The sequence below is a fragment of the Pocillopora verrucosa genome, chromosome 6 (assembly GCF_036669915.1).
Source record: "Pocillopora verrucosa isolate sample1 chromosome 6, ASM3666991v2, whole genome shotgun sequence".
Lineage (NCBI taxonomy): Eukaryota > Metazoa > Cnidaria > Anthozoa > Scleractinia > Pocilloporidae > Pocillopora > Pocillopora verrucosa.
This window is the reverse complement of record NC_089317.1, coordinates 2,498,491-2,521,396: the sequence shown is the minus strand read 5'-3', so window position 1 is coordinate 2,521,396 and position 22,906 is coordinate 2,498,491. Positions and strand designations below refer to the sequence as shown.

General features: G+C 38.5%; 1 protein-coding gene across 1 annotated transcript; it reads left to right on the top strand.

Moving 5' to 3' along the window:
* Window positions 1-293: 293 nt before the first annotated feature.
* LOC131770682 (cohesin subunit SA-1) lies at window positions 294-22,840 on the top strand. The gene is made up of 42 exons (XM_059086395.2): window positions 294-409; window positions 1,604-1,711; window positions 2,332-2,507; window positions 2,924-3,038; window positions 3,156-3,299; window positions 3,811-3,907; window positions 4,737-4,813; window positions 4,906-4,959; window positions 5,431-5,581; window positions 6,003-6,070; window positions 6,263-6,346; window positions 6,468-6,541; window positions 6,839-6,904; window positions 7,000-7,057; window positions 7,504-7,602; window positions 7,735-7,814; window positions 8,501-8,655; window positions 9,189-9,259; window positions 9,645-9,704; window positions 10,097-10,145; window positions 10,677-10,861; window positions 11,689-11,778; window positions 11,859-11,918; window positions 12,225-12,293; window positions 12,425-12,499; window positions 12,787-12,860; window positions 13,572-13,656; window positions 14,301-14,381; window positions 14,537-14,629; window positions 15,209-15,266; window positions 15,359-15,478; window positions 16,118-16,248; window positions 16,751-16,924; window positions 17,398-17,480; window positions 17,873-18,013; window positions 18,672-18,784; window positions 19,403-19,447; window positions 19,534-19,960; window positions 20,233-20,337; window positions 20,659-20,740; window positions 21,257-21,337; window positions 21,941-22,840. Exons 2-42 carry the CDS (start codon window positions 1,613-1,615, stop codon window positions 21,971-21,973), a joined length of 4,182 nt encoding a protein of 1,393 aa, XP_058942378.2. The 5' UTR covers window positions 294-409; window positions 1,604-1,612; the 3' UTR covers window positions 21,974-22,840.
* Window positions 22,841-22,906: the final 66 nt, after the last annotated feature.

The following is a 22,906-nucleotide window of genomic DNA, read 5'->3' as shown; positions in this document are numbered from 1 at the left end:
ATTATCTAATCTAATTATCTAATTATGCTAATTGTCTTAGTATAATTATAACAGCCGTCCAAATAATAACAGCGAAACAGGCTCGAAGTTAGACACAAAGTTAGACTATTCACTTCATCCACTATCAAGGATAAGACAGCCAATCAGATTACAGCGTTTGTGATAGAACGCTGATATTCATTAGCTTTCAGTTTTCCCTTTCCACCCCACCCTCCCCTAATTTATCTCATTTTCCCGCGAGTTCTATTGTTGTCAGCGGTCTACTTGATTTCGATCATGTGATCAACGCCCGCCAAAACAGAATCGAGCTCCAAAGGGAGAACTTGTGACTGAAAACATAGAAGTTTATTCATTTATGCTGTCTTTTACGACCTTTTATGAACGATAGATCGGTTACCTGAGTAAGGAGGTTAGTAAAGATGTTTACTGGATTAGATATCAGGCAAAAAAAGAGCAGAATCCAGCAAATGACTTAGTTGAGAGGTCTTTGGCAAATGTATGTATATGTCATGTCGTCCTCTGGACAATGCAGCCCTGAATTTATCTTCAAACCGTGCTCCTGCACATGTTTTCGACCTTCTTTAAGCTCCTTGAAGTCTATCGTCGTCTTATACAATTTGGATATTACTCTAATGTCTTCCAGATAGCTTTTAAATGCGTTTGAATCAGCTAAAAATCGCCGAGTACAAATCAAGTTCTAAATATATCTTAACTTAGATACTGTGAGAACTCGATCCATTGTGCCTGCATGCTTTAAACTACCCTTGACACGCTGATCCACAACATCAGACTGTAATTTTTTGGCGATAATTATTTTGAGGTTGTTGATATGCAATAGTGTTCTTTCTTGACGTGCGACTGAATCAACAAGTTGTACATTGTTCAAAGCAGCAAAATTGTTTTACCTGTAATGTGGATATTCTACACCTGTATTGAAGATATTCTACACTGGGTTATGACACCTTTTAATTGAGAACCTGTTGTCCAATCAACTCCATCACATTAATCACAATCAAATTAAATCTCTGACACACATTTAAATCTAATTTAAGTTTTTTTAACCTTTAATTGCTACTCTCAGAGTGATTAACATGTAACTTCTCCATATAATGTCTTTATAGTATTCAGCAAAAGGGTAAAGAGAATCCTAAAAATTATCGGAAGTTGTCACCTTGATTTACCGGTAACACCAAGTTTTTGTGACTAACTTATAAGGAAGTGTTTAGTAGCCAGAAGGGAGAATTGATGATTAGATTGTGGGAGTTTAAGGGTTAAAATTCTGAAAACAAAGTATGTAAATATGAATTAAGAAGTTAATTTAGTAACATAAATAATTGTCAAAAGCAAATGATGCACAGCAGGATTCAGAATTGTAAATTATTTGTTTAGAATTATTAAGATGGATTTGAAAAATGTAAAGTGCTCTTACAAATTAATCAAAACTGTAAAACAATTAGATAAACAAAACATCCATCACTAAAACATAGATGAACTAATAGATAAAAACATAATAGTTTGTTTGTCCATTCTTTTTATGGTGTATAAGAGCATTTGGGCAAGTGTTATTTCAACTTTGTCACAAGAAACCTTCTGTCTTTTGCAGTTTGCCTGAATGATGTCTACAACACAGCCAGATGAAGAGGATGCCAGTGGCAGCAGTGCTGCACCAAGTCCAGCTGTGAGCAGCACACCATCTCCTTCAAAGACCAGGGTACATTCTGGCGAATAAAAAAGGAAAAAAGATAGAAAGATTGTCCTGCATATAACTACAAAATGTTAAAGTTACCATGATTGTCGGCTACGGAAATTTAGTTTTACAGATTATCTCATAGCATGATATTTGTGCCACGAGGCCATAAATTTTTAGATAAACATTTTAAACCTTTACACCCTAACATCAGTATGCAAGTTCTCCATACTGTTTTCTATACATTTCCTATTGTACCTATAAGGAGAATTTGGATCAATATCAGTATCTGGGCAACTGCCCACCTACCCCTCCCCCTAGCCCAACATTAACCTTAACTTGTCATTAATTGACTGTTGTTGGGTTAGGGGAGGGGTAGGTGGGCAGTTGCCCAGATACTGATATTGATCCGAGAATTTTGCTAACAGTCCAGAGCTTCTTGAGTTGGTGATGACTTCCTTCATTCTCATGATGTTAATGTTTCATGAAAGGGTGATACTGTTGAGAGATTTTAGATGCCTATCACTCTTAAGGATCAAATTTTTAATAACCAAGATATCATTTAGTTTGCAGGGCAGGCTTTTCTTTCAGTGAATGAATCTTCAGCTAATTTAGAAAACTGAATCAATATTTTACCACTTTAGGTGGGAGAGTCACCACGACGCAGCGGCAGGAGGGTCAGGCAGAGGATTCTCTATGGTCATCAGCCACTGGCTAGTAAAGCACAAGTCACACCACAGCAGTCCAAAACCAAAAAGACAAAAATGACACCAGAGAGTAGTGGGTCAGATGACGAAGAAGAAGGAAATGAAGAAGCTGGGTACTCAATGATGCAATTTCAAAATCATTTTAGTTGTAGAACTAACTTGGCTAGAAAAGAGAAGAGTTATATGCTATGTGTTGGGTGGGAGGTTTATATAATTATGGGGAGAGGTACCCAAGATCTTAAGCAATTGAGAGCCGTACTCAAGCCCAAGTGCACAGTTTTTTCTCACTACAGACCAACCTAGACCAGTGAATAAGTTATTTACTTTTTTCTTGCTGGTTTCCTCTTCCTGCTTAGCTGAGATAAGGGGAGAAAAAAATTGTAGACTGTGGTCCACAGTACAAAAAGCTAGATCAATTACAAACATGCAATTCCCTATCAGAATTAAGGAGTTAAAATTTCAGCCCACTGAGATGATTCAGAAAACAAAATGATATTAATTTTTTTATTCAAATGTTTTGTCTTTTCAGGGAACAGTCATCAGTAAATAAATCAAGTGACGACAGTGACTTGGAAACTCCTGTTCAGGTGCCTACCTCAGTACGAGGAAGGAAACGTGCGGCAGAAACCTCCAAAGCTACACCGGTATAGTTGATTGATATATTTTTTCAGTTAGTTGGATCATTTGTGGTTTTGTTTGTTTGTTTGAGTCATTCTTGTGAATAGCCAAAGGTGTATCTATAAATAATTTTATTCTTGCAGGCAGCAAAAAGGGCAAAATCTAAACAACCCTCTGCTCAAAAGTCATCTCAGAAGAAATCAAGAAAATCAAAAGGAAGTGCAGATGCAGATGAGAGTCAGGGAACCTTGTTTGATATTGTGAAAGCTGGAAAAGGTGCTCTGAGGGTAAGAATTATGTTTAATGTTACATCTAAACTTTTTTTAAATACAGTAAAGTTCTTTTTGATACACTGAGTTGTTAAGAATGTTCCTGTTTCACTATGGCTAGCCATGGCAGCTTGATGGCAACTAACAGGAGTCAGTGGCTTCCTCTGGCTGAAGCCTTATGTCCAAAGTCCTCATTAAGAGGACTACCCCAACTAACCACTAGGATGAGTGGGGAATGAAATTGTTGCTGTTGTGTACACTGTGATATACTGTAGGCTTTCATGGGAGAGCAAGGCTGATCTGTACATTATTGTTGTTGTGGCATTTTCAAAAACATGAGAATGTTGTGACATTTACTGACTCAGAGATAAGATCTGAAAGAAAACGTTCAAAATCCCTTTCTGGACTGGATTTCCAGAACAACCAACCCCCTCCCCTGACATTTTTCAAATTAACCCTTTGCAGTTTTTCATTTACACCAGGTACATGTAAATCCTTTTGTAAATTTTATTCCATGTAAAATTCACAGGCTGTTGTGGATGACTGGATTGAGAGTTACACAACAGACAAAGAAAATGGAATGGTTGATCTCATACAGTTTTTTGTCCAATGTTGTGGCTGCAAAGGTTTGTTCTGATTTAATAAGGTTTTTTGAAGTAAAATTGATACTTTGTATAGGAGAAACTTTTAGAAATTGTATTCTGAGCAGTTTAAGGAATAAATATTTTGAATAAAGTCCTATCATATCAAAAAAACCTTTGTAGCTTGTTTAAGGTGTAGATGGCCAAGTCCTTTGTTTCATACTTGAATGGAACAAGACCAAGTTCTAGGGGAAGAAATTTATTACGTCATCAACAACTAAAATCAAGCAAATCCACTGCTACTGCTTGTTATTCAATAAATTCGCAAAGCGATGCAAGTATAATGTAATAGCCTTTTTCATTATGTAAAATTTCCATTGTTGACTCACCACTTTTTCAAACCTAAAAGTACTTTGTTTTACACAACAATGTAATACAAAGGAAACTTAAAGCACTGAATAACAAAGGCATGAGTCACGCATTTTTTTTGGCCATACGCACAAAAAAATCGTGTACACACGTCTGACTACCTTGTGTTTGAGCATATGAAATAATTATTTGTCTGCACAGTTAACATATATATGAGCAGTACTGTACATGTACAATGAACATGTGTAAAACATGTCTTGATGGATCAAAGCTTTGTACTCAGAAGAATCACTATACGAAGTGCCCAGTACTTGAAAGCTTTCATAAAAGCAAAGCTCTACCACTGGAGAGTGATTTATCCAGTGGATAGTGTTATCCACCCCTCAGAAAACTGGAGACAGCATGATAATTATATATCTACATGTATGTAACCTCAGATGCTTCCTAGCTGATGAGTGTCTGAATCCGGGTGACTTTAATTGAAAAGTAATACATTTCCTTTCAGGAACTGTAACACCTAAAATGTTGGAGGAGGAAGAAAGTGTCAACGCAATCCGTCAACTTACTGAGCAGTTTGACGAGGTTAGTTCAACTGCATAGGACTGAGTCCTTTGAATTCTGTCAATTCAATCATGTATTGGACCTATAATTGCTATCTTTTTTCTCTTCATTAGGCCAGCCATGAATACCCACTCATAATGACGGGTCCAGCGTACAAAAAATTTAGGGTGAGTATTGTACCATTCAGTTGAATTTGTTTTCTGTTATCTGATACAAAATGCACAAATCAATGTCAGTATTTGAACAACTGCACACCTACCCCTCTGCTTACCCCCCCAACAACAGTCAATCACTAACAAGTTAGCGTTAATGTTGGATTAGGGGAAGGGTAGGTACACAGTTGCTGAGATACTGTCATTGAGAGTGTACAGTAACTCCTTTAACTCTTTACACCCTAACATCAGCATGCATATTCTCCATACTGTTCTCTATACATGTCCTAATGTGCTGGCAAGGAGAATTTGTTTAACGATCCAGAGGTTCTTCAGTTGATTATCATTTTCTTTATTCTCATGACCTTGATGTCTGATTCAGGGGTGAAAAATTGAATGGAGAAATTAAATGCTAATCACTCTCAGAGATTTAAGGGTTAAAGATCTCAACCTAGACTTGTTTTTGTTTTGTTTTCTTTTTTTTAGACAAACTTTGTAGAGTTTGTGGATTCGCTAGTTCAGCAATGCCAACACAGTATCATTTATGACGAGTACATGTTGGATACACTGGTGTCCTGGCTGATCAGGCTGTCAGACTCACAAGTCCGCGCCTTTAGACACACAAGTACTTTAGCTGGTAAGAATTAATTCTTATGTCTCACAGACCTAATGATCCATTTTCACTAGAACTTATTCAGGTTTCTGTTAGTTGAAGTGTCTACAAGTTATCTATACTCCTCCTAAACAGGATAGCGAGACATCCTTGTTACTCCTCTCCCTACCCTCCAACAATTTTTTAAAGTTTCTCAGCCAGTCTGCAAATGCTTTAAATACTTGTTAGCAAAGAGAGGCAATGTGATAACTAAGTGTCTCGCCCAAGGACTCGGCCAAGGTTTGAATCTAAATCTCTAGTTCTGGAGTCCTTCATCTACATGTATAATGCTTTCCTTTGTGCTCTGTGGATGTTTTCTAGCCCAACATCCAGTTCATGAAGTCAGGTTCATCTTGATCCATATTTTGAGTGTGCCTCACCTGTCACTGACTTATTTTACCCACAGGAATGAAACTTGTTTCTGCTTTGATACAAGTGGCAAAGCGTGTTCATGTAGAGCTGGATCACACCCAGGTATAGTATGTTGTATTTTTGTTTAAATAGACACAGTGTGAAAGTTTCAACTTTCAACCTCTTACAGCTTCAGCGTTAACCATCTACAAACCATTGGTGTCTTTATGAAATCCTCAGTTACAGCTGTAGGAATTTTGCATTTTGGGAGGTGTCTGTTTTACTTACATAGATATCTCAAAATCATTTTTGTAGCGCCAGTTAGACAGCGAAAGCAGCAAAGTTTCATCCAAGAAAGCCATGGAAAAAATTGAAATGTTGAACAATAGGAGGCAAGAGGTAAGCAGAAATCTCTTCCCGTACAGAACAAGTGCTATCCTTTCACATCTATGCCATGTTTTGAAGGGTCCATCAAGTGTAGGCTCACTATAATACTGGTTCTTATTTTCTTTCCTTATAGCTGAGACAGAATGTCAGTGACTTGGAAGACATGATGAATTTTGTGCACCAGGGAATGTTTGTCCATAGATACAGGTACATGTAACCACTTCATATGCTGTAGGTATCTGGAGCTCCAGATAAAAGTGCAAAGGGTCTCTTGAGTTGATGACTGAAAAGAATGTGGATTTCTGCTGGGTAACCAGTTTGCTGGTTTTCATTTCTGCATCATATCAAGAGTGTCTTCCTTAATTTAAATTTGAGGGTTTTACTTGTTGTATTTTTTACCAGCCAAATGCAACATTTTGCTGTCATTTATTTTTTGTGGCCAGCTGTTAGACTTATTTTTACTCTGTTTAATCAGACTTGCATTTAATTTCTGTGCAATTTCAGGGATTCCAGACATGAAATCAGGGCGCTGTGCATTGCAGAAATGGGTCATTGGATGAAAGAATACAGGTGTGCATTTACAAGTTTTGCACAAGGAATTTTTCTACACAACATAGAAATTATTAACCATTGTTACTGTAACCATAATTTCTGTTTCTTTGTAGCTCCTACTTTTTGAGTGACAAGTTTCTGAAGTATACTGTGTGGAGCTTACATGATAAGGCAAGTTTTTTCAACAGGTTTTTAACCCTTTACATCCTAACATCAGCATTGATATTCTCCATACTGTTCTCTATACATTTCCTTTGGTACTGATAAGGAGAATTTGTTTAACAATCAAAGTTTCTTAGTTTGATGATCATTTCCTTAATTCTCATGATCTTTATGAATGATTCAGCAGTATTGCTGTCAGGAGAAATTACGTACTGATCACTATTAGGGTTTTAGGGGTTGAATTAGTCATTTCAGTCTTGGGATGCTATCTGATCTTAAATTTTAACTCTTGTGTTGAAAAGATTCCTTTTAAATATTGTTTTGGGCATGTTCTTGAAATGTGGTTCCACTAGTGCATCAAAACTACACCAAAGGGGGAAAAAAAAGATTTAGGAGAAACAGTGCCTCTTCTTAGACAATTGAGTTGATCAATTTTATCCATCATCATCTGCTAGATTGGAGAGGTGCGGCAGAAGGCCATCAATTCATTGAGAGGCCTCTATGAGGTTGATGACTTCCTTTCTCAGCTTGAGCCCTTGACTGAGAGATTTAAGGTACTGGCATGAAGAACAACTTTCAGTATTATCATGATTATTTTTTTCTTATCGAAAAGAAAATTGATATGTTATTGAATCATTCAGTAAAGATCAAAGTCATCACAAAAGTGTTTTTCATTTAAATCCCAGGAAAGACTTGTAGCTATGACCTTAGACAAAGAAAATGAAGTGGCAGTGGAAGCCGTCAAGCTGGTTAACCTTCTTCTTATGTAAGTTCTAGAGGTGTAAATTATTTCATCACTCTAATTGTCTATGAGTAAGTTGAAGAGAGAGTTGTGTGATGGTTTCTGCTCCATTATGATTCTGAAACGGAAAAACGTGATCTGACTCAGCTACAGATTATGGTTTAGTTTTGTATATAGACCAATCCTTGAACCCTTAAAAAAGTTTGAAGACCTGTTTTATAACTGCCCAGATCCAGAAAATGTGTAAATCAATTAACCACTGCCTACCTCACTTGGGGTGTCTTAGGGCTTCCAACTCAGTTGATAATACTAAATTACCCTGTTTTCTCCCACCAACACAGCACTACAGTTTCTCTAGAAACTTACCCCCTTTATCCTCAAGATAGAGTACCACACCCATGGCTATTAAGAAGTCTGGGTTCTGTCCCAAGTTGTAGGAAGTGCTTGTTAGGTGTCTGCATATTCGTGGACTAACTTGGCCAAAATAATCTTATTTGCAAAATCAAAGAATTTCAAGTTTTAAAGCAAACACTGAAAAAAGAAACTGTTCTGCTCAGGCCTTGTGATTTGAGACAGTCATATCCTTAGGTTTGGAAAATGACAACAATTATTTGCAAGAAGTTTGAAAAAGGAACAGTGTTTATCAGGTACTGATATTGTAGAATATTTGTGTGCTGCTTGGATGACCAGTATTTGTTGTCTTGTTGTAGGAATGACAAACTGGATGAGGAAGAATGCCAACAGATTGAGTTAATTGTGTTCTGTACAAGTCGGAATGTGGCAAAAGCAGCAGGAGAATTCCTCAAGGATAGGCTTGTCATGGCTGCTGATGAAGAAGTGAAAAAAGCAAGCAAATCAAAAAGAGGTAAGCCTTGGTCAGGTTTCTTGTTAAATGGGGAAGATGTCAGTGGCTGTTGTTTGGTTAGCATGCAAGATCCTGCAACCAAAAGGTCTGCGACTGAGTCTGGACTGGGGTTGTTGTTCAGCATTCTTTTACAATTCACTTTACTTTCTTTCTTTCCTTAGGGCTGGGTTGTTCAAAACTGGGTTAAGATAACCCAGGGATTAGTTTGAAATCTGATTTCAGATCTGAAAGCTTTTAGAGAAAAATTTAGCATAATTCTTTTTGTCAACAATTTGATGATTGGATGATCCCAAAAAAAAATAAAGAAAATGATCCCAAAAGGGCTTTCGAACAAAGGAGTAAAGAAGCCCAGATTAAAATTAAACCCTGAGTTAGTGCTAATTTGCCTTCATTCAACTGGGCCAAGGAGTATAAAAGGGGAACCTGCAAACTGCTAAGGACACTTGACTGGCCCTCTTGATACTTACTCTGTAAATATTTGCAAGCATTTTGAATCAAAAGTGATGTATCATTTTTGCATTTTTTTTTTGTAGGCAAAAAAGCAGAACAGGAAATCAAACTTGTACAGTTAAAAAAGCTGATTGAGTTTTTTATTGTCAGTGAGGTAATTTTAATTCGACATAATTACCACAATATTGATTCTAAATTTAGATCATTTCTCAAGTCAATTATACCTACATTGGTAGATAAGGTACATGTAGCTTTACCCCTTTAACTCAAAGAGTGACCATTAACTAATTTCTCCTCACAGTAATACTGCCAAATCATTCATTAAGATCATGAGAATAATGAAAAATGATCATCAACCTGAGAAGCTTTGATTATTAAACAAATTCTCCTTTTCAGTGTCACAGGAAATGTGCAGAGAAAAGTCAGGAGAATATAAATACTGATGTCTGGGTTTAAAGGGTGAAAGTGATTTAAAGCCATCTCATTGATTACCCCATTTTATTTCTTCAAACTATCTGACACATTTTTCGTTTTTCTAGGTCCACAACCATGCAGCATACCTTGTAGACAGTCTGTGGGAAAGTATGGACTTACTGAGGGTAAAATAATTTAAATCTTTTGTAATGATGGAAGTCACTTGCCTTAAGTCTGCAAGAAAATGTCTGACCTGTTCTATGCAAAACTATGATTAACTCTCAACACTTAATTGCCTGAGTCCTGTGATCTATAGGAGAAGTGTGAAATAGTTTCTCAGCTTTCCTGTCAGGAAACAGCACATCTTTTGCAAACATGCAATGTATAATTTTGCTCCCTGGAAATCTTTTGAGGATTGGATTTCTTAGAATTCTGAGACCTTTGGGTCTGCAGTCTCTCCACCAAGAGCACAGCTTTGCTACAAAAGATAGCCTCTTTGCATTGGAAAATCTGAAAAATAGTCATGCAATGTACAGAGTGTTACCTAACAAAGTGTTTGCTGTCTTGTGCATGTCAGGACTGGAAGTTGATGACTGACATTCTTTTGGATAAAAATGACAAGCAAGGTGAGTTGCCATGGCAATAAATCAGGGTTTGTAATTTGCAGTATTGAATAGAAGAGCCAGAAATTTGTTATCTTATTAGAATTTTCCAACTCCTTCACCAGTCAACTCAATATGGCACCAAGAAGATGAGATTTTTAGATCACTTGTGAAATTTGGTACACAACACCAATCATCTTTTAACACTTTTTCTCGTTTAAAAATTCAAAGAAAACCTCAATTTACAGCACATGGTGGCTTTGCTATTCAAGGCCTTGTTTAGTGTAGTTTAATATGGGAAAAGAGTTCTAGTACTCCTGGAGAGATCTGTTATGAGTGTCCAGTCTGTAGGAACTGGTTGGTTGATGGAGTTCTAACTACACCTGCGTGAAGTCTAGTTTCCTTAAAAATCAACTCTTTTGTGGCAGGAAATCAGTGGATAAGAAAATCTTATTATGAAAAGTTGTCACCTTTCAAACATTGAACAAAATCTTTAATAGACGGTGAAGAATAAATTTAGAAATACTATTGTTTACATGATTTCCTTAACCTCAGGTTTGAATGACAGTGAAGAAATGGCATTGATTGACATCATGGTCTGCGCCTGCAAACAAGCATCTACCCGACAGGGTCCCCCCGGAAGAGCAGTTCGTAAAGTGAAGGAAAACAAAACTACTGTGAATGAAAAGAAAGACCTGAGTGCACACTTTATGCAGACTTTACCAGGCCTGTTGAACAAGGTATAATATAAATGCCCCTTAAATGTGACACTACTGTACAACTGAGCACAAAATTGAGCTAATCCTTTACCACCCAGAGGTGATTAAAATGTAACTTCTCCCTATAATATCTATACATTATCCAGCGAACAGGTGGTGAGATTACTCAAACTTATCAGGTACAAGATATTATCTTGATTGAACATCAAATTCTCGTAACCGATTCACAAGGAAATGTGTAGCAGCTAGAGGAGAGAATTAACAATCAGATCTTAGGAGTTCAAAGATTAACAGGTAACATGCACTCAGCTACTTTCAACGAAGTTTTAGAAATTAATATTAAATGAACTGCCGTTTGCTGCAGTTAGTTCCTGACTCTGGAAAGCTGGTTTAATAACTTAGAATACACTCCCCTCAACAGGAGTCAACCACCACCGGCACCATACAAACGAGCTATTCACGACATTAGCATTACAAATGAACCGAACAGAACGACCCAACTTTACTAACGGATCGATACCGACTAATCGCGGCCGACCGACACCACTTGAGTCTTGCAGCCAATAACATCAACGGCAAAACTGACAAATCAGTTTATACGAACCGAACTAAGAACATTCGACTGACAACAGCTATCCTCTTGACTCCAATGATGACTTCCGCTCAGGTTGTCGAAACATTAGACACCACTACCGACAACAATCCTTCTCAGGACTACACTCACCCGGACGATCAAACTACACTAATACAATGCCTTTTTTTTTCGCCGCTTAATTGAAATACAGACTTTACTCTCACTTTAATCTTTTATCACTAGCTATGTTGTAATACTTTTTGTTTTGTTACAGTTCGGAACTGACATTGAAAACGTCATAAACCTGGTGTCACTTCCTCAATACTTTGATCTGGAGGAGTATGGACAGCGGAGATTGGGAAAGGTTTGTAGATATTCAAACCCGTATTCTGGGTCTTTTGTTTGTGAATAATATTGTGACCTTTTTTTATTTGCAATTTCCAGTATTTGGATGAACTTCTGAAACAACTTTCTGAAATAGTGGAGAAACACTCCAATGTGGACGTAAGTACTGCGAGAAATTGTGAAGAAACTTTGCTTTTAATGTACAGTGTAACTGTAATTTATGTGCTGTATTTCAGTCCATCAAGAACTTGACGTATATCTTTGCACTTGAGCTTCCTTCCAGGGCTTTCAATAACTTTTTTCATGAGCGGCTGTCGATTTTGTAATTGGTGGCTGAGCCATGAGGCAAAATCCAAACACGAGAGCCTGGTTTTACAGGCGGCGGTAGACTGACAGTAACCGGTTGTTAATGGAACCAATGCCTTCCTCATCAAAAAAAACTTGATTATTGTTTTCGTTTTGCAGGTTTTGGATGAATGTGGGAAGAGCTTAAGAACACTCACGGACAATGACTTCACTTTGGCCTCTTCAGCTGTAAGTGGATAGGTGTCCTGTGCACAAGCACTTGTGTGATCTTCTTGCATTTTGCACTGTATCGTTAACATTTTAATTATTTTTAGCTCGAAATGCATAAATAACTTTATCTTGATTTTCTTGCCCTCTAGGATGTGGCCAAAAACAAGCTGATTGATTCAGTTGTGGCCAAATTCAAAGAAAACGTGAAGAGTGGTCTTGACGCAGTAAGTATTCTTCGGTTCTTCTAAATTTTTCTCGAAAATGTTTGCATAGTTATATCTTATTAAAATCTGCCACAAAATCCTCACTTTCCTAACATTTAATGACTGTTATTCAATTTCTAAACTTTTTCAATGAAGAGGTGATGAATGTAAACAAATTTGTCAATCAGTTGAGAGACGTTTCAGTCATTCAATGTACACTACGTTCTTTAAACTGCAAATTTGGGAAACATTACATGTACAAGTTTTCGTCGTGTTCTTTGTCAATGTTTTTTGTTTTGTTTTGTTAGGATGAAGCAGACGAAGACAATCAAGAGAGATTTGCTCTCCATGTTAATCTGGCAAGAATTGCATCTTTCTTTAAGTACGTTTCCTTGTAGTTTTTTTATAAGAAAACATCAATTTTTTGTCCAATTTAGGATAGAATAAGATATTGCTTTAAGACCCTTTTTATCCCCTGAAAGTCTACGAAAGATTTCTTTTACTGAGGGTATTTTAAAGGAAGAGAGGTACATTCGGTCGGGCAAAAACAATCCTGAATTTTTCTTGTAATTTTGGCAAGAAATTCGTAGTTTTGAAGCGAACATGAATCTGTGTCTGCAAACTTCGTGTCCTGTGTAGTTTCTTTGTCAAAGAAATTTGAAGATGCAGTGAAAATCCGGTCATATATTGTTACACATGTAAATGATACATTCAATACAGTTTTTTCACTGTTGTAAGTATAGAATTTCATGCGATTAAGTTGAGTCAAAAGAATATACCCATTACCAACCGAGTTCGAGGTCCATAATGAGAGTTACGAACCGGGTTTTTTCCTCTCGGATTTATGGCCCATGCGCGTAGGGCGCGGGCCATAAATCGAGCGGGAAAAAATCCATAACTTGCAGTAAGGACCAGGAAAACGAAGGTGGTAAGATATTTGTTATATCTCAGGTGGGAGAAGCTTTCAATTCAAACAAAGTTTTGAATTTAGCGGACCGTACACTGAAATACGGCCTGCTGAGTTGACCAATCGTAGTACAAGTACTAATTGAGAGATATGATGATACAATTTAAGCATTTTGCCGTTATGCAGATCCCACAATCTCAATAAATGGGACCTTTACGATGATTTGTCATACATTATTGACTATTCTGCGAAGCACACCGTACCAGACGAGGTAGGCAAGTCGTCTTTGTCATAACCAAATTTGGTTGTTCATCGTGGTTTTCTTGATAAATGAACGTTTAATCGTTTGTCCATCGATGTAGGATTAGGCTCTCTTGTGTATTCATCGCGACGTTTCGACTCATGTACTACTAGTCTTCGTCAGGCAACGAGGTCGAAAGATTACTGACGTGTCGCTATTTATAGCATTTTAGTTTCTTGCTATTGGTGTGTTTTGGCGTGCTTGGTGTGTTTTGGCGCGCTTGATGCGATTTGGCGCGCTGGGTGTGTTTTGGCGCGCTTGGTGTGTTTTGGCGCGCTGTCATTTGTGTATTTCTTGCCCGTTTCCCGCCTTAAAACTCTCATACCCCTCCGGTCCCCTATTATCACAAGCCCTTACCCCTGTTTCCGTCCACATGCCACCACAATGCGGTTTTGGTGTCCATTTTGTTTTGCGTTTTTGTCCCTTAGTTATGTTTTATTGCTATCACCCTGTTTGTTGTATGTGTTTTTCGTTATTTTGTGGAATTTAAAGCTGGGTCCTAAAACCTGTAATACAATATTTATTTTTTCCCATCAAGAGAGTTATGTGTGTGAACTCAACTTAACAATGACTGTCAACTATGGATTTTTGACTTTTTGTTTTTGATACAACAGATATTGGAGCTGACCTTTTTAAGCATGCAGATGTTACTTGTTTGGAGTCTTACGGAGATAGATGTTAACGAACCGGATAAGGTTAGATTTTAAATCTTCTTTTTTTCTCTTTCGTGACGAATGTTCATTGGTGTATTTCAGCAGTAGTGTTCAAGTGGGGGACTCTCCCCACCCCACCCCCCTCCTTCCAACCCCGTTTCAACGTGACCTTACCACGTGTATGTTTCCTTTCCCAGCATGAGATGCGCACCCTGAAAAAGAGAGTGAATCAGTTTATGTCAAACTGTGACGAGCTCATACAATTCAGTACAGATTCTGTTCAGAGAGTGGTAAGTCAAAAAATATCTGCTGTTTAATGATGGTGGACCGATTAACGGCATGTCATAATGTATAAAAATTTGCTTTATCAATTGAGTTAATTTTGTAAAACGGTCACCGTAAAGAGTTTTAAAGCTGATGTTTCGAGCGTTAGTCCTTCGTCATTCGCTCTGACAAAGGGCTAACGCTCAAAACCAGGGCTCGAAATTAGCACTCGCAAACTCGCGAAATGCGAGTGGTTTTTCGAAGTTGCGAGTCTAAAAAATATCCTCTAGCAAACATTTGCTAGTTAGGTTCCTTCTTTTGCTAGTAAAAAAAATCTTACTAGCAAAACTTTGCTAGTAGACAAAAAAGTTAAGTTCGAGCCCTGAAAACGTGAACTTTAAAAACTCTTTTTGGTGACCAATTCACATTATCAACTTAGTTTCTACAACTAAATTATCTTGTTCTAATCTCCCCCATTAGAGACTTACCCCTATATTCATTTCTGATCTTTGGTCAGTTGTTATTTAACCACATTAATTTTTTTATCACTTGGAAGAATTTATCTTTAAAATTTTTCAACTTGTGTTTTCCTTTTCGTCTTCAAGGCATTTTGTTGTATCTGTGATTTGCTGATCGTTTTCGCCAAGCAGTTAAAGAACAGAGGTAATTTGTGACTCGTTTGATTGCATGATCTTGTTGTTGGTGCTATTTCGGCTGACCCTAAACATGTCTTTTTTACTGTCGTTATGTTCCAGCCCCCATTCTGGCGCCTTTGGTATATGAAGCTGATCACACCACACAAGTGAGGCTCAGAGATTACGTCATCAGTCACGTGTTCACGGACTTGGACGAGGACGAAGCAGAGGATGAAGACGGTGAGATATTTTAAATCTCTACGCCCTAACATCAGATTGCATATTCTCCATACTGTTCACTATACATTTCCAAAGGTGCTGACAAGGAGAATTTGTTGAACAATCAAGAGTTTCTTTAGTTGGTGATCATTTCCTTTGTTCTCATGACCTTGATGCTTGATTCAGGGGTGATATTGTAAGGAGAAATTAGTTGCTAGTCTCTCTTAGGGGTTTAAGTTTTAAGAAACATCTGATATCATGGTTGAATCAAAACGTGTTGAATGCTACGGGCCTCTAGGGGAGCACCACCTCTGGGAGCTCTTCAGTTCAAATGTTCCATGTGTTCCACAAAGAATGCACATCCTAAAGAAAATTCTAAACGTGGAATCGATCCACAAATCTAAACCTGTCACTGCTTAATTTTGCATTCAATTCCGCTCAAAAAAATGGGGAATGCTGTGGTGCAAATTTCTTCGATAGTCTTTTCATAAATTTACAGTTTTTTTTATCAGTAATCATAGCAAAATCAGGTGAAATTATCAGACTAGCTGGCGATTTTGGCCGGCCAACGGCTTTTATTGAAGGCTCTGTGCGTTACTGTCGGAGCTAATCTCAGCTTTCCATGACGCATTTTTGCTCACATGCTTTTTTTTTCGACAGAGGACCAGACGGACAGCAGTGCTTTGGAGTTGAGCAAAAAGAGAACAGTTCTGGCAGGATTCTGTAAACTCGTCGCTTATAATGTGATTGATATGAAGCTGGTTTCTCCCATTTTCGCATTCTTAATCAGGGTATGAAAACGTGCATGACGTGTGATATTCTTAGAGGAACACATTTTTCTTTTGAAGGACCTTATCGCTTGAAATATTTCACTTAAAATCATCAGGCTTAAAATTGACCATCTTAATTTATATCATCGTTGCACAAAAGCATCACATGTCGGCTACTTATCCTTGTAGTATGAAAAAATTGGCCCAGCCTACCACGAGTAGCCTAAAGCTTAGTGGTAGAGAAGAAGGTCCTAGGGTCGACTCCTCTTAGGAGCACAATTTTTTGAGTATGCCCGTTTAATCCACTGAGTAACATCATTTTTCACTGACCTTTACGCTACTCACAAAGAGCTGAGGAAGGAGCTCTTAGTGTAGCCTGGCTTGTTTCTTAACAGGCGCACGACACTATATCACTGCTAAGATTAAGTTCGTTTGAAAAATAAACAGCACAGTGCAGAACAGTTTATTCGGTAATTAGTTACAGCTTCAAACAAACCCACTGAATGTTGTCTCTCGTGTACAGGCATACAGCAACTATGGCGATATCATTCGCCATACTATGACAAAATGCCGAGATATCAGTAATTCAGCTTTTGCTAAAGCCTTGCTTCTGAGTCTTCAACAAGAGTTTGAAAAACTACAAGATGACAATGACGGAACTGCAGACACGAACTCAAAGGAATTTGCTGGAATCAAGGTAATTTTTTTCAAATACTAGGCAAAAATTGGAAAACTCCCTTACTTTCATCGTAACCCTTAGAATATTCTTCAGACATTTACCGCAATGAAGGCAAAAAATCGTAGCTACCAAGTCGTAAACTGTAAAGATACTTATACAAGGATGTGACGTTTCAGCCACATCTTAAATTTGGAGGCTGTATGTGCCTCAGCCCTTAACACCCTAACATCAGTATGCATATTCTCCATACTGTTCTTTATACATTTCCTAACGTGCTGACAGGGAGAATTTGTTTAACAATCAAAAGCTTTTTTAGTTGGCGATCATTTTCTTCATTCTCCTGACCTTAATATTTGATTCAAGGGTGATATTGTGAGGAGAAATTAGATGCTAGTCACCCTTAAAGGGTCAAAGGGTTGACATGATTCAACTTTTTTCAACATACGGTTCTATTTTTATTTATTGGATAATTACTTCTATCCATTCTGTAGGAACTCGCTCGTAGGTTCGCGCTCTCAGTCGGCGTGGACACAACGAAGCCTCAGTCTCGGGAGTGTGTTGTAACTTTGCACAGGTTTGTTGCCTCAAAGTGTATTTTTGTTACAGCTACGCTATATTCCGATTCCAATGTCACTGCTTGTGTGAAGGCGCGATGGGTCTAAGGTTAACGCGCTAGACTCTCGGTCGAAAGGTCTGGGTTAGAGACTTAGTGGGGTCAATGTTTTGCGTTCTTCAGAGACTTATTACTCTCACAGTGCCTCTCTTCACCCAGGAGTATAAACGGGTGTAATTGTACTGTCTGAGAATCCTGATGAAATGCCGGAAGGTAACCTTCGATGGACTGGCAACCCATCCAGGGCGATTAGGAAAACTTATAGTCACTTTATACTCGTAAAAACAGGGATGAGCCACTTGACTTGAGTGCAGACTTTTATGTCGTTGTTTGATTGATTTCTTTGTGTACAGGGAGGGCATCAAGTACAGTCTTAGAAATGGAGATGCTCAGAAGGGTGAAGATGAACCACCATGCAATCTTCAGTTTTTGGACGTGTTAAACGAATTTACTTTCAAGTTGATTGCTCAAGACAAGGCAGGAAAAAGTGGCGTGTAAGTGTAATAATTTATACCCAGATTTAGAATTGTGGTGTGGGAACGATATCGCAGTTATCAATTGAGTGTTGAAAGGAAGCCGGAATTTGTTTAGTTTTGCTTTACTTTTCTCTATGATTGGTCCAGAAAACCCGCACCACTCTCAACCAATCAGATTCAAAATGAACATCAATCACGACTTGGTCACCCGCGTTTTCCCGCCTTTTCCCGCCTTTTCCCGCCTTTTCCCGCCTTTTCCCGCCTTTTCCCGCCTTTTCCCGCCTTTTCCCGCCTTTTCCCGCCTTTTCCCGCCTTTTCCCGCGCTTTAGGCAGTTTGCTTGGTTTCACTTTGAGTTCTCGTTGGTTCTTCATAGTATTTCCTTTCTTCTAATTTGCCATTATAATTACTTTGACTTTAATTTTGGTTTTACGGCACTCAATCGAAAAGCGCTTTATAATTAAAAAAAAAAAAAAAAAAAAGAATTTAATGGAAAAACGTAATAACAGTGAAATCATTATTAATCGACTAAAAATGACTTTGACATCGTGTGAATCTTTCTATTTCAATATTGCTCTTGTCAAGGGGTAATCTAGAAAACACTGAAGATTGAAAATTCTTTCAGCATTTTGGTTCATGGTAAGGTCTTGGTTGTAACCTGTTGTTATCCACTTGCAGATTATCATTTCTGGATGAAAATGCCAAAGAGATGATTCACAAAAAGGGAGGTCAGTGGAGCCCTTTGCTATCATACAGGAACGGCTTGACTGGACAGGACGAGGAAGAAGAAGGTATGGAGGGAGCCCGTGATGTCATAAATTTGAAAATGACATTCATTAAAATAAGTTCTTTCGGTGATAGCCTAGCTGGTCTCTGCGAGGGAAACAAAAATATTCAAGGCTGGGGAGAAGTTGGGAAAAATTTGTTACATTAAAACAATGAGTAAGATAAGTAATGCAGAATTTCCTCAAGTGTTACTGTTGATTCTGGGACATTATGGGGAAATGTCGAGAGAACTGGGTTTAAGTTAGCAAGGTGCGATGTTGTCAAGCCTGAAAACAAACGTTATTTATCAAGCGGCAAGTGAGATTTGCCGTAAGAGATTCAAGTAAAAAATCTCTATTTTTTATCACGTTCTCTACTGCTATGAGGTGTCTTAGTTTCGTGTTAAGTTGGACCTAGACGCAGAATGACAGACGGACGGCAGATTCTGGAAGACTTACAGACCCAGAATCAGACAAAAAGACAGACTGATTAGCATTATCATATTCAGTCTAATAGACAGAAAAATGCACTGAAAGGCTGTGCGACAGACAGGAAATAACAGACGAGCAGATTGGTAAAGACAGACAGACACGGACAGATACACTTGATAAACGTCTTATACGAATCTCATCTTATATTTGAAGGACAACAGAAAGGAAGTCGCGCAAAGAGAAAACTTCCTATGGAAGGTAAGCTTTGCTCCCACATATTTTCACTCCAGTATTAAACGGCCGGAGCCACACGTTTGCCATAACGTTTGCTTTCTTTCCTTCAGGAGACGAGAGTAAAGAGGGAGAATTGATATCCAAACAAACTAAGACAAAGACCAAACAACAGAAGCCGAAAGGCCCGCGTGGACGGCCTCCGAAGTCGACCACCTCAACAGCACAACAAACTGTACTCTCGACGGCAAAACCAGCGAAACCTGTCACACCAGTTGTGGAAGAGTCAGAAGCTGGTGATGATAACAATAAAGATGACGATGACGCCATTTCGTCAGGTTCAGAAGAATGGTCACAGGAAGACCAGGCTCCATTGTCTTCGATGAAGAAACCAAACCAATCGACCGATAAAGTTGACAATACAGAGGAAGCGTCTACTGCTGAGAAACAAGGACCAGTGAAAAGAAAGCGAGAGGAGACATCACAGTCTGACGAGGAAGAAGATGAAGAACAAGACAACGATGACCAGGATTTTGAAAGGTATCGTGCTGTATAAGGTCACATCTACTCTAGTTCTGTCCTTTTTAGGCGATAACCGGTAAAATTTACCGCCTTATTTCTCGCCAAAATCGCTTTGTTTGAAAAAGTTATTTTACCTTTCTGGCCTAAAATAAGGAAAAACACTGGTCTACTCCCATACATTCTGACATTCTGCACAGCCTGTGCATGAATACCGATGCCGCCTGGATTCACGGTGACAGGTGCTCTTTGTAATGTAATTGTGATTGAAAGTTTCGTGTTGTCTTCCTCAGTCTTCCTACATCATCTCAAAGATCGTGGTTATCAAGTCAGACACATCGACAAGACAGCAAAAAGGCTCGAATAAGTTACAGTAAAAAGGATACATCAGGAATCGGGTAAGTACGGATTGTTTGGAAATGAAACGCTCGTTCATTTGATAGTTCGGTTGCTCGGTTGCTCGTTTGCTCGGTTGCTCGGTTGCTCGTTCGTGCGTCCGGTCGGTTTTGTTGATATTTTGTCCGTTCGTCTGGTCGTTGGTTTGATTGACCGTCGGTCGATCGGTCGTTTGGTTCGTCGGTCCCTCGTTTGATCGGTTGATCGTTTTGCGTCACTTATGCCTTCATTGTAAATCCAAAGGTGCCGCTTTCGAAATGATCCTCGAATTCAAGAGAAAGGTTAAATTCAAGGCAAAATTTTTATTTCTTCGTATTTTGCAGCCGCACAAGTCTTGAGGATATCGAGGACGAGGATGAAATCGAAGAATACGAGAGTGAAGACGAAACAGACAAGGGAAAACAGGTAAGAACAACGATAATGCTTTGGAGACAAATTCTCACCTCACGAAGAGACACTTCGATGATTATTTCGGAGGCTGTGTGCTGTAAAGGTAACAACGGGGAATGAAAACGGTCTCCTGAGTAGTAAGGAGGTCGCTATGGCAACCAAGCCAGTACCCTTTACTAAGCACCTTTGAACACAAAGTGGTGTGTGGAGGTGGGAGGGAACAAGTGGAGAAGGGGGCTTCTGACTGGTGAAATCCTTGCACTGGCTTAACCTTGCTTAAATTACGTTTAGTCTCTTTAAAAGGGAAAAGAAAACTTATGATGCAATCGATGCAATGGCCAGGACGGCTCGTTTAGATGGCGAATTCCGTTGTTAATCAGAATTGTCTAAAACATCCAGGTGGCTATTTCAGACTAATGGTAACAGTTTAGCTTTGGCCTTGGGTTGTCTCGTATTCTGTGACGAAACCCTCTTTTTCTCTTTCTTCGCTTGTCGATTTGTTCTCGTGTATACACTTTTTCTCATTAATAGACAGCGCCAACTCGGGTGAGAAGGGAAAAGAAAGAGCTACCCGATGATTTCTTCGTTGACTCACAGGAAGAGAAAGAGACGGTAAGAGCAGTTGTCGACAGAAAAGCGAAGATAAATTACCTTGTAAAACATTTTCCGCATTTATGCCGCCAGTCTTTTTTCCTTGGGCATCATCGTTAGGGTTGGGCTAAAAAGAATGGGTTTTTTTTCTAGTCTAGTGGTGTCATCTTTGGTAGATTCGGTGCATTCTTGTCGATACTCCGCCAATCTCGTCTCCAGAGCTCTCTTTACCGTTGTTCAGTGGAAGGGCTCCGATGCCATAATCGATCCAAAATTTTTGACATCTCATGGAGTCCTTTAACCTCTTACTGTTTCACCTTGACATCAGTATGCATATTCTCCATACTGTTCTTCACACATTTCTTAAGGTGCTGACAAGGAGAATTCGTTGAATAATCAAGAGATTCTTTAGTTGGTGATCATTTCCTTTGTTCTCATGACCTTATTAAGTGATTCAGGGGCGATACCGTAAAGAGGAAGTAGATGCTAGTTACTCACTAGGATCAAAGTTTATAGAAACTGGGGATTATATACAAGAAAAACAAAACAATAATCAGAGTTCACCGCTTACAACATTTCAATCCAAAGATCAATCGTTATTTTTTTTCCACCTTTCCATCACAGGAAGAAGACTCTTCTCTCGAAACAGCTTTTTGAGTGCACCGCTACAAGACAGACAGCCTTATTTGGATTAGTGATTGTAATATTTATTAACGTTGTTTGTGTACAGAGTTAAAAGACCTTTAAAGACCTTACTTTAGTGCAGTTTTACTTTTTTTGTAAACTAGATGTTTTAATTTTTTTTAAGATTTGACAAGTACTCTTTGGAGACTCTAAGAACCCATTCATGTAATGATAGTGAAATGTTCTGCTTTCGCCGTGTAATCCGCCGCTCAAGCATAGAGCTTGAGGTTTTTTTCACTGAAACCTCTTTACCTACCTGAAGAATTACGCCGGGAGAGAAGGACTGCCTCTAGGTTTAGTAACACGAGGAGAGGGAGACTGCCCAAAGTCTAGATTTTACACCGTTGTGAGCCGACCGGTAAATTTCTTTAAAATATTCACCGCGGTTTTATTGCCTTGTAAGTTTTCAGACAGAGTTTTAAGGTTCTAACTATACTTATGCAATATTAAAAAGCTTTATTTGAACAAAAGAAGTTTCCAAGGCAATTCTTCCTCTTAGCGACTTAATTTTCTTGCCTCGTTATGTAAACCTGCTAACACCATGAGATTAGCAAATCAAAACGACATAGCTTTGGTTTCAAGGTCACAGCTCTTTCGACAGGCAAGAATTTTCCTTCGACCGAAAAAGGGTAGTTCTGTTGGTGACGAAAAATTTCCTCATCTCAAAGGGGTCAAAACAGAAGTCAGAATTCAAGGAGGATTGAGGAAAAAGAAAAAAAAACGGACGGAGGTTTGCACAAAATAGTAGAGCACTTAAGAAAAACAAATAAATTAAGGGAGGAAGGGTGAAGATGATAGTGTAAGAATAGAAGAGGCCTGTGAGAAAGGAATTAAAAAAAACCAGTAACGAATCACTTTCCTAAGAGTCGGTAAAACACCTTTACATGAGTTCTTATTTAAAGGAGC